General features: G+C 33.3%; 1 protein-coding gene across 1 annotated transcript in view; it reads left to right on the forward strand.

Moving 5' to 3' along the window:
• Positions 1 to 3,918: 3,918 nt before the first annotated feature.
• The window catches only part of CDH9 (cadherin 9), an 85,181-nt gene continuing 76,910 nt past the window's right edge, over positions 3,919 to 12,189 (forward strand). The window contains exon 1 of the mRNA XM_052659005.1: positions 3,919 to 4,146. Within this exon, the coding sequence (XP_052514965.1) occupies positions 3,919 to 4,146 (228 nt within the window). The remainder of the gene's footprint in view (positions 4,147 to 12,189) is intronic.

Here is a 12,189-nt window from a genome sequence, read left to right on the forward strand (position 1 = left end):
TAAACAGTAGCTCAGGGATTCCATGAGAGACACTTGTAAACTTGCAGGCACTTTAGGCTCCCTGTGCCTGTGGGCAAAGTGGCTCCAGTAACCAAGGGAAGTCCTTCAAAGAGAGTAGCAGGTGCAGGCCATTAGAAGCAAAGCATACAAAAATTGCAGTGCATGTAGTGTGTGTATGTGGCCATATTAAAGAATCAAAGGAAATATGAGCAGAGATTGTGTCCACTTCAAACCACTTCTCTGTGAGCCATCATCATCACTTTCTGGATTACAGTGATAGACTGTTTCCCCAAATCCTTTCCTATCTTCTAACCTGTTTCCCAATCTGTAGCCAAATTGGTCTTTTCTAAGCATGGCATGTTAAAGCCTTTCAAGTACTTTCCATTTTGCACTGAAATGAAAGCAAATTTCTTACGATAGATTATAGAGACCTATGGAATGCTGGCCTTGGCCTAAGTCTTTGGCTCCATCTAATACAACTGAACTTTTCAGCTTAAAGACTTACATGCTACCTAAAGTGGATATCACAAAACAAATGACAGGAAATGAAGAATGCTCTTCAATTTCTCATGGAAATCTCCCAGTGGGAAGAAAACAGGGTACCCAGTGTAGTCTACTAAGGAAGTGTGATTATTTATCAAAGTGAGTTAAGCTATTCTTGAGATTCTCTGGCTGCTCATTTTCTACCACACCATCCCTGATAAAGGACTTCCCTGGTGACTCAGACAGTAAAGCATCTGCCTACAATGTGGGAAACCCAGGTTCAATCTCTGGGAAGATGTCCTGGAGAAGGAAATGGCAACCCACTCTAGTGTTCTTGCCTGGAAAATCCCATGGATGCAAGAGCCTGGTAGGCTGCAATCCATGAGGTCTCAAAGAGTTGGACACGACTGAATGACTTCACTTTCACTTTCATCCCTGATAAATAAAATGTGGGGCATATTCTAAACTATTGACCATTAGATACTTTTCATGATGTGTTTTGCATGTATTATTTGCTGTTGTACTCTTCTTAAATTTCACAGTTTTATGGGTTGTGGTTAAATTTCCCAGTTTTCAGTAGTTTACAAGATTACTACTAGCTATGTAAAGTCAACAGGAATGATCAATGAACAATCTATAATGAGGTTGCTGATGGAAGTAATAAACAATCTATTGTAAGGAAAAACAAAGGGTTTTCTTTGAGCCAGATGGAGCGCAAGAGCTCCAGAGACACTGAATCAAGAACTTGAATATTGTTTTGCTGGACTACAAAATGGTGATGACTGATAAAGGCAAAAACTTTTATGCATTAAAAATTATATAAACTGCTCATCAAGAACTAGGAGTGGAGCTACAAGAAGTAAGGATACTTGTTAAGCAAGGATAAGTTGGTGTCCAAAATGATTGCAGAGTTAAAAGGGAAGACCTTGAAACCATAATGTTGCAGCTACTAAAGGATGTTAATTTGAGAATGACTGGTGTTGTTGAATCTGAAATCAGGAAATTCAAGTTCTTGGTGATGCAGGGACATGTCTGAAACTATGTCCATTTTGGGTGACTAAACCACAATTACTCCATTTTGGTTTTCAAATGTACTCTCTTCTTAAATGGTTAAAACAGATTTGTAATGTATGTTCAATAGATCACAGATAGGCTTTTCTAATTAGCATAAAGTTCAACTTAAGTCAGGTATAAGCCAGAATGACTTTCTCATACCTCAATAAGTGAAAATTTCTCCCATCAATAATAATTATCACCACCCATGCTTTCAGATTAAAAAATAATAACATGACTTTGATTTCTCTCGTTCTGAGTGTGTAGATTTGTGGTTACATATGTGTATTTTGTTAAGTAATAATTTTTTTTAATAATAGGTATGGAAATTAGAGTACATATAGGTGGACAAGGTCTGTACAATAGCAAGTATCCATTCTTTATTATATTGGTATACATTGGGAGCAAACCTCTTTGACTGATAACGAAAACACTAACATGTTGGGGAATTGTATGCTAGCACTGTGCTGATTTACTATAAGCTACATGTATTATGTAAAAATTAGTTTAAAGCTGAGAATCTAAAATCTGGCTCCAACTTGTACTATCTGTATGAATTTTGTCAAATTATGTAATTCTTCACACTTCAGTGTTCTCATAGGTATATGCTACTGTAAAAATTTAATCTTTGTATTATAAATAGCTATGACTTTGTGATAAATGTTCAAAATGAAATAAATAACATTACTTTATGAGGCAGGTACTGATTATTCTCCTTTAATAAAAGAAGTAATTGAGACCTCATGATGCAGGTAAGTATCCGAAAGTCTCAGATAATAAGATATAAGCCAAGCTTGAGGGCTATATATGACTTTTATGACTTGATAAGTAAGTAAGTGAAGTCGCTCAGTTGTGTCCTACTCTGCAACCCCATGGACTGTAGCCTACCTGGCTCCTCTGTCCATGGGATTTTCCAGGCAAGAGTACCGGAGTGGATTGCCATTTCCTTCTCTAGGAGAGCATCTTCCCGACTCAGGGATCGAACCCGGGTCTCCCGCATTGTAGACAGACACTTTACCACCTAAGCAACCAGGGAAGTCTTAACTGCAACTAAATCCACAGGTACATAGTCTAGTACTGGACATCTGGCCGAGGCCGGGTAAATTAGAGCCCACTTCTAGGAGTTTTTGTTTTTTAAACTCAAAATAGAAAAGACTATCAGTTGTTTTCTTAATTGGAAGATGTTGAATCTGAAATTCATGTATTTGCAGATTTTATCAGGTTGAGAAGCCTTAGGTTGAAGCCAGAGAAGAGTGAGAGACAGAGAGAGAGAGAGAGAAGGGAAAAAAAAAGAACTCCAGTACCCAAGGCCCTAATTCTCAGTTTTCATGAGCAGGAAGTGCCCAGTTGCTTCTCTACTCCTTTCATCATCTCCTTTCCACACTTGATTTTATAATCTAATGAATTATTTATTTACTTTTGCCTGTACTAGTTTGAGATGGGTTTTTCTTGCTTATCAAATCATTGTAATCAGTAACAACATCTCAAATGTTCTAGATTATATATGTCTCAAATTAAAGTACTAATAGATAAAATTAATTTTGAAATACCAAAACAGTTCAAAATTCTGGATCAAATTATCTCATAGGTAAAACTGCCTATCTAATTTTGTAATACCAACTTTGTATTTTCCTTTTTGTTATGATTATTATTTGAAATAAATGTGTTTTTTTTTACAATATCAAACAAGATATTATAAATGAACAGGAGGAGAGCACATTCTCCTCACTTACTCAACTCATAGTTGGGAAAAAAGTTATTGATTGTAAAGGGTCAACCTTACAATGCTAAGTAATTAAAGGCACATCCAAAGTATATTTGGTATCATTTAATTTGCCTTGAGGCAACATCTCAACATGTTACAGAAGAAAAAGAGAAGAGAAAGGAGAGAAAGAGGTGGTGGAGGAGAAACAGCTTATAAAATTTGGTAGGTTGTGAACAGAAAATAGTATTCTTGTTCACATACATTTATATATTAATAAATATTCAACTTTCATTGGTCTTGAGGACTTTAGGAACTCAATATGATCTTTGGTGTATTATAGAGCTTACTTTTTTTCAAAATAATGAATATTTTAAAATATGAATATATTCACATTTACATGTCATATTACAGTAGTAGTAATTCAGCTGTTTTCTGTTTATTTTTTCTATACACTTCTCCTTTACTATCAATATAAGTTTTAAATGATAATCCATTAATGTATATCCAAATATATGTCAATAATATAAATAATACATCTAAATTATATTCAGAAAAGTTTTGCAGGTTACAGGTTATATGAAAAAGAAACACAGTCTAATAAACTATTTTTCTCCTACTACTTTTCAGGAGGAAAAGGACACTACATTGAATTTGCTTTCCTGCTGAAGCCACAGATAATGAGGACTTATCATTGCCTATCACTATTCATCTGGACCTATATGTATCATACAACTGATGCTATCCCATTTCAAGAAAAAGGTAACAGTGATTTACCAAGTGGAAGGATAGTGGGTTTGACACAAGATGATGGTAAAATGCTACATCGCACCAAGCGTGGCTGGATGTGGAATCAGTTCTTCTTGTTGGAAGAGTATACAGGTACAGACACACAATACGTAGGCAAGGTAAGAGTTTTTATATGATAAGTCTAGAAGTTGAAAGTAATAGCTATTTTTTACATCAAATTTCCATGTCACTAATAATTAAAGTATTTGACTAATGGCGATATCCAGAGGTATCATGTTGTCAATTCATTCAGTAGGATAATGTGGGGAATGCAATTTATTCAGGTAGTTAGATTAGGTCAGTATTCATAGTAAGCCTCAAAGAATAAACTATTTGTGGACTTAATTCACTATTAATCAGCTAGATATGATATGCTTTCATGTGCATGTATCTAAAAGATTTTTTTTTAATTTCTTCAAAAATTAAGTCATGAGTAAAAATAATTTGATGCATTATATAAGGCAAAGCAAATAAAACTGTAACATACAATTGTTACTAAAATATATTAGTCTCTGCTGATGAATAATTTATTGTAATTAATAGTAGTATGCTGTATATGAAAAACAAGTAATTTGAAAACTTCTAGATGTTTCTGTCTCCTAATCAGTCAAAATGAACTATATCTTGCCAATAATCCAGACCAAAGGATTTAAAGCAGAGGGAAGAAAAGAAAAAAAAAAAAAAAAGAACTAGAAAAAAGACACTACCCTTAGACAGACTTAATTCCATTCCAGTTGCAGCAGGTGAAAACTTGTTCATTAACAATCACGATCAAATAGTAGCAGGGAATATGTAACTGCCTTTTTGTATCCAGTTTTGACGAAAGAGAGTTAGTGCCTCACTCCTCTTTCTGCTGTGTCTTGAAATAGGTGACATATTCTTTCTGCCATCCAGAATTTTCTAATTATCTATTGTCCTCTTACCAGTCACATTCATTCTATTCCACCCATACACTAATTCCTTTTTTTCACTGTGACTTATCCCCAGTTTATGCCCAGTGCTGAGGTAGTTTCAAATTCTGAGCATAAAACAAAACAAATAATTATTAATAATAAAATTTCCCATTAGTCATGTATTTATTTATTTTTTTAGTTTTTGGCACAAAACACTAGAGGTGACTCTAATGATATAAATATTGTTTGACTCCCTGGCAACTCGGGCAAATAGGATAGAATCAGACAAAAATGAAAACATGAAAATTATCCAGTATCTCAGAAGTTATGCTTATCGCTATTAGATCAGAAATGTTGGTGAAATAGACAAAATCTTGGTTAATACTTTACTCTTTGTATGTGACAGTATATATTTTTTTCAAATGCAACTTCTTTTATCAAAAACCTATTATTTCCTTTTCTTTTGATATCTCTCTCCTCTGGTTCCATAAGTCATACTGATTTTGCTCCATGCATTTCAATTCCTGATCCTTTTTTCCCTCTTATTTTGCCTTAGGTTAGTCACATGGCACTTTCCAACATCCCTCATTTAACATCACTTTTCACACTATATTTAATAACCAGCATCAGGATATTACAAGTTCAACTGACAAATGTTTGTGTCCAAGGACTTGAAATTGCCTTATGATTCTTTTCCTAAGGCAATGTGTAAAGGACACATTCAGTTCATGGGCCTTGCACAAAGGGATTCATCCTTGGAGATTCACAGATACAGAAGAGTAGACACAGATAAAAAGAGATACTAGTAATCTTAAGGTAATCAAGGCTCCTCTACAAGCATTTAGTTTTAGCCATAAACAGAAATATTTCTTTCTAAATATTGATTGCACATTAATTAACTGATCACCATTACTGCACTGACATTTAAAAAATATATGTTATGCTTTAGATCTTCTTGCTCCTTGTTCATTTTTAATTAGTTCTATAATCTGTCAAAAAATAGTGAAGTGGGTGCTTTTATTAAATGACTTTTCATAAAATATTTTATCACTTGTCTTGGGAAAAAAACCTCACTTTGACTGTGGACAAGTTTCAACAAGATCATGAACCCAAAATAGAAAACACATTAAAATAGAAGAATTTTTCACATGAGGATATTCAAACCAAAACTATGTGTCAAATATTTTTATATTACCAGTGGAAACAATACTCATATGAAAGAAAAACTTCAACAAAATAAAACACTTTTTGGAAAAAATACTTTATCTCTTTTGTAAGAAGACCTTTTCTTAGATATGCTGTCACCATCTATTTAGTTCATTATAAAAATGTGATTTCAACTACTCCTTAGCATTTATTAAGCTTTTCTGTGTGTCAGTCACTCAGTTATGTCCAACTCTTTGCGGCCCCATGGACTGTAGGGAACCAGGCTCCTCTGTCCATGGGATTTTCCAGACAAGAATATTGGAGTGGGTTGCCATTTCCTTCTCCAGGGGGATCTTCCCCACCCAGAGATTGAACCCAGGTCTCCTGCATCGTGGCGGATTCTTTACCACCTGAGCCATCCAGGAAGCCCTATTCTTAAGGCTCTGTAAATTCTCTCCTAATCTGTTCTCCTAGCATTTGACATTATTGTTCACTTGCATATGCAACTAGCTCAGCTCTCACCCTTGAACTTGGTCAAACACTTGAGTTATGATGACAAATTAATATTTTGAACACAACACATATTGTCTTTTTGACCACCTTGCTCTGGTTGACCCGGGTAAACTTAAACTGAATCTTTAAGACTCCATTGCAGTGGCAATACCCCAAGTGAAGACCCACTGCATTTACCATGCATCAAGATTGGGAAAGAATAGGAGCTTCTAATGGTAAGACGTTTTCAAAGCTTTTTTTATTTTTTTCCCCTTCTTATTTTTCAGAAGCTAGGTATCACAGTATATGATAAGATATATTAATTTATAGCTGATATAAAATTGTAGAAAGAAATGTATCTGATCCTTGGATGTGAAATCTAGGGTTCAATCCTGAATTTAAAGGAATTAGTCTTAGAACAAACAAAATGGCAGCAGTGAAATTTAATAAATCTACAAGTGTACACACACCAAACAAAGCTTACAAGGTTCAGTCCTGATTGTGCCATCCAGTAACAGTGCAAAAGTTGTAAGTCAACTAACTTTCCCAAACTTCAGATTCTTGTTAGGTTAAATTAAAACATCATTAAGATTTCTTAACTCCAAATTCCTGTTGTTTTCTAGGATTATGGAAGGAGGGAGCTGAGTCTGTAGCTAGGAAGTGCTAATAAAAAATTTTAAAATTTCATGTGGATAAATCCAAGTGTTGGGATTGCAGACAGTAAGAAACACACACACACACACACACACACACACACCCCTAAATAAAAGCTGGTCTAACGGGGTGAAATTAGACCACCACTATGAAAAGCAGAAAATTCCATGCTGTGATGTTTTCATACACATCATGGGATGTGAATCCCTATTGAACTAGTGTACACATTCGTCATGAGTAGAGCACAATTCTGGGATGCTCATTTATTTTCAATGTCAGGGTGTAGTGGAGGACTAAGGGATACATTGTGAGGATATTTTTATAAGGAAATGTTGTAGAATATTTTATGTCATTTCAGGTCTTTGTAATGCAAGAGAAAAAGACATGCTGAAATAAAAAGCATTTTTATTTTCACAATAATTCAAGCTGAGGTTTACTGATTCTGTTTTCTGCAACGAGGGAAACCTTTGGTTCTTATTCTTGAAGATTACAAATTCATAACAATAGCCATGTGATTTTTCAGTAATGTGAATAGATGTGTGACTGAATTACTTGGGTAGTACTAATATCACTCAAGAGAATAATTCAAGTAAATTTAAGAAAAAGTATAGCAAAGGTTCCTACTATTCCTGTAGAGAAATTTCATACACAATTGATTTTTTATATATTAGGTTTAGATCTTGAAAAATCTGTACTTATGGTTAATAATCAATTGACCATATGTCTATACTTAATGAGCAGAATTTAATTTTATTACTTTAATATTTGGCTATTAAAACACATTTATTGCATGAAGAGATAAATTTACAGATATATCAATTATTGACAATTATTATTTTTGAACAAAATTTTAGTATTCATAAAATAAATTTAATATATAATTTAATTGACCAATATATTTTAATTCAAAGATATGTAATATTTATGCTTACTTTGCTCAGGGAAATTGTTGAACTGCCTATTAATTGTCAGCATCTAAATTCAAGTTATCTTTTTTTACAGAATAGCTCTCAATTATTTATAGTTTTAATTCAAAAACATGTACTATTCCATGGCTGAAATTATCCAAAACATAATCATAAAATTATAAACTAGAAAAGAGTTTTAGCATTCATGAAACTCTTGGTTACAGCTGGATACTGTTGATGTAGGTGTTATCAAAAATGAAGCAAAACAAAAGTACTGATTGTCAAATGGTTAGGAGTCTGATTTACATTTGATTGAGTATCAGGTGGTGGAATAACTGTCTTGGACTTTTACAGGTTAATGTGGTCACTAAATATGGATATTTCCCCTAAGAAAATAAAAACTAATATTCTTGGATAGGCAATTTCCTCTTAGGCTTTTAGGTAGGATATGGCGGTATGATTTGTACAGAGACAGAAATAAAGTCTGAAATTTCCTGAAGGCTATTTGATAAATGGTTATGGAACATTATAGTGCTTTTTCTGAATCTAAATAAATGATCTTTACAAAGGTTTTAGAATGTCATTACTTATGGTGCAGTCCAGGTAGCAGCTGCTTCTGATTTATGGACACATTGTATCCCAAAATGCTCTTTATAGGTTCGTTGTTTAAAACTAAGAACGTATGAGAAAAATATTAAGCATTAAGGTGAGGTGCTCAGGAAAATCTACAAAGGTTTATTTCATACTGAATTCTATACAAATCTACTTTTACAATAGAGTGCTGTCATTTCCTTCTTACTACCAATCCCCTCACCACCAGTACTGTAATACCACAGCCCTGTACCACTGTATCACCACAGTGAATAGACTTTTCACTTGACTTTATTTGACTTTTAATTCTCAGAAATATGTTGCACACTATTTATTTCTTTTTTATTGGGATATAGTTGCTTTATAATGTTGTATTAGCTTCTGCTATATAACAAAGTGAATCAGCTATTTGTATACATATATCCCTTCCCTCCCTGTTGGACCTCCCAACCCTTTACCCCTTCCCATCCATTTAGGTCATCAAAGAGTACCAAGCTTAGCTCCCTGTGCCATATAAGGTAGGCTTCCATTAGTTTCTTGAATGATATCAATCTCTTAGATAAAATGTCTATGGAAGAATAACCTAAACTTACTTAAGTAGAATTCAGTGTTCAATGTCATTGTGTATTCCTGCTTTTGTTCTGTGTTCCCATCATTAGGTAGCCTAAGTTCTGGGCAAAGTTAAAACTTTCCTTTTCAAAATACTTGACCTCTATCCGATGATTTCATAGGCCCTTTTCCAGGAAGTATCTAACATCTTTTCTCATAATCTCATCTTTCTCTTTTGCTTTAAGTCCTACATCAGCTGCTTCCTCCTACATGAAGCCCATCTTCATTCTCCCCAGCTAGAATCTACTGTCAAAGTTATGAAGTCATCTATCAAAACTGTATTTATGACAGAATTTTAATTATTTTGGTTTACCAGCTTATTTCCTATACACAATATGTGAACCTTGGGCTTTGAATTTGTGTTAGATTTTTTTCTTTATTTTCTCGAAGTATTTGACATCATATATTTACTCAAATTAATATTCAGGTGCTATCTCAATAGATTTTTATTGAGTGTTTATTAATCTGAGTCCTGAGAAATTGACACTGCATATCGCAAAGAGCAGAAAAAACTTCAAAGAAATACACTTTATAATCACTTTTACTCCAAAATAATTACTACCTTATAAATTATACTATAAATGGAATCAATATTATATATTTTATAATTGTTTACAACATCTTTATAATTAAAATAGTAATCTTAACAACATTATAATCTCCCATGCCTGTAGGACTTTAGTTTTGTTATATATTTTCTTTCTGTATATATTGCAAATTGCTTTATACATTGCTTTTATTATTTAGGTATTTTATTACCATTTAAAAGCAAAAGATTTTTAAAAAATCATGTTATATTAAGTGGTTACCATTTCTAACCATGCTTTTTATTTTCACATGTAGACCTTAATTTCTGTATGTTATCATTTCCCTTCAAACCAAAAACTTCCTTTATCATTACTTCTAGTGTGAGTTTGCTGGAAGCAAATTTTTTTAGCTCTTTTTAATCTGAAAACATCATTATTTCACTTTTATTTTTGAAAAAAATATTTTCATTGAATATTGAAATTCAACTGATCTGAGAGTTTTGTTTTGTTCTGTTTTGTTTTCCTTTCAGTACTTTAAATTTTTGCTTCATTGCATTGTGGATTCTATTTCTTTCAATAAGAAGTCAGTCATTATTCTTATCATTAGTTGCCCTTTATATAATTAGTATTTTTCTCTGGTTGCTTTTAAAGTTCTGTCTGTGTCATTGACTCTCAACAGTTTATCTATGCAATTATCTTACTTTGATACATATATGTGTTTTATAAATCTTGCTTGAGAGTAACTGGTTTTTTTAGACCAGTGATTTTGTTTTAATCAAATTTTAAAATTAACAATCATATTTTATGCCCTATTCTACAAAATTAATAAACATAATGGATATGTAGATTTAAACTGCTCAAACACCAGAACAACCAAGAGTAAAAAGACAGAAAATTCCAAGTGATATGAACAAGCTGTAACTCTCATGAATTCAAGTTGAACTATGAAAGCTAGAAATATTAAAGGATACCAAAATGAAGAAGAACAATGTGCTTAGAGGTTAGAAGATTAATTAATAATCTAAAAATTAAATATCACCCAGTCAATACCCCTGTACATTTCTTTTATCTTTATTTTTACTAATTTCAAACATTTGGAGGGTCACTCAAGTTGTACAAAGAACTATGTATCATTCAGCAAGATTTACCAGTTATCAATATTTCACCCAATTTGTTTTATCATACAATTTGCTTTATAGTATAGCTGAATCATTTCAGTTTGTCATTACTTCTAGAATTTGTCTCTTCTTGAGCTCTGTAGGAGGTTTGATGTAGTTGCAAACCCAAGATAACTTGACAATATTGAACTCTTCCATTTCCTATGGATGAAATCCACAACTCCTTAGGCTTCTTGCTGACATTTTCTACTGTTTCTTAAAGTCAGATATTGTTTATGTGAAGTTTAGACATCAACTTAGGGATGTTAACAGAGAATTGAGCGTTCCATTTTCTGTTACTATCTCCACCTTAAGATTGTGCTTTCTGGTTTCTGTCTACTCTGGCAAACCCAAACTCCAACCACTGTCTCCTCAGCCCAGTGATATTAACTTCTTCCTGCCTGGGGTCTAACTAAATATTCCTAACTCTATCACTGGAAAATACCCTCAGAGGAAAAGTCTGGTAATAAGGTGGTGGTTTAGGCCACAGAAATTTAACTCAGAGTCATAGGCTTTGCAATACCACCTCTTTTGCTTGGTGGTTTGTGTCATCAAGCAGTTTTGTCTGTTTGTATATCTGTAGGGGTCATACATTCATAATTTTTCTCAGTGGATATATTTGTACAGTGCAGCTACCTGTAAGGATAAAATGCTGAATATCAAGATTGATTTTGATAAAATGCTTCATAATGTGACTATGCATGTTTCATGAACCAGTAAGAATTATTATAATAGTGTAAGACTTGAAAATGTTTCAAGTGTTCTAAGTCAAAGTAAACTCTTTTCCCCAAATGTATACTTATTGTTTCTGTTTCATGGTTGATTATATTAGGACTGTCAGAATGTTTTACATCATAAGTGATAGTGTGAATCAGTTCCTTGCTGTGACATGTCACTTTAAACAATACCGTGCTTGGTATTTTAAAGTTCTCTGACATGTTAAGAAACATGGTGGTTCACTGTTTTCTTCCTGGAAAAGAACTCAGACCTTCGAAAGGAAATTTGCTGTGACCATTTGCAAGTGTTTTCTATTCACGTCTTGTCTGGGCCAGCAAGTCTATTTTAGAGTCACATTTCTGCTTTTCTATTCACATATCAAATGCCCCAAAGAAAAAGTGATAAATGACCTTTCTTTCCAGGGAAGTTTTGAACAGCTCCGCTCAATCTACCAGTACATCAATGAGA

Source organism: Budorcas taxicolor, chromosome 20 (assembly GCF_023091745.1).
Source record: "Budorcas taxicolor isolate Tak-1 chromosome 20, Takin1.1, whole genome shotgun sequence".
NCBI classification, from domain to species: Eukaryota; Metazoa; Chordata; class Mammalia; order Artiodactyla; family Bovidae; genus Budorcas; species Budorcas taxicolor.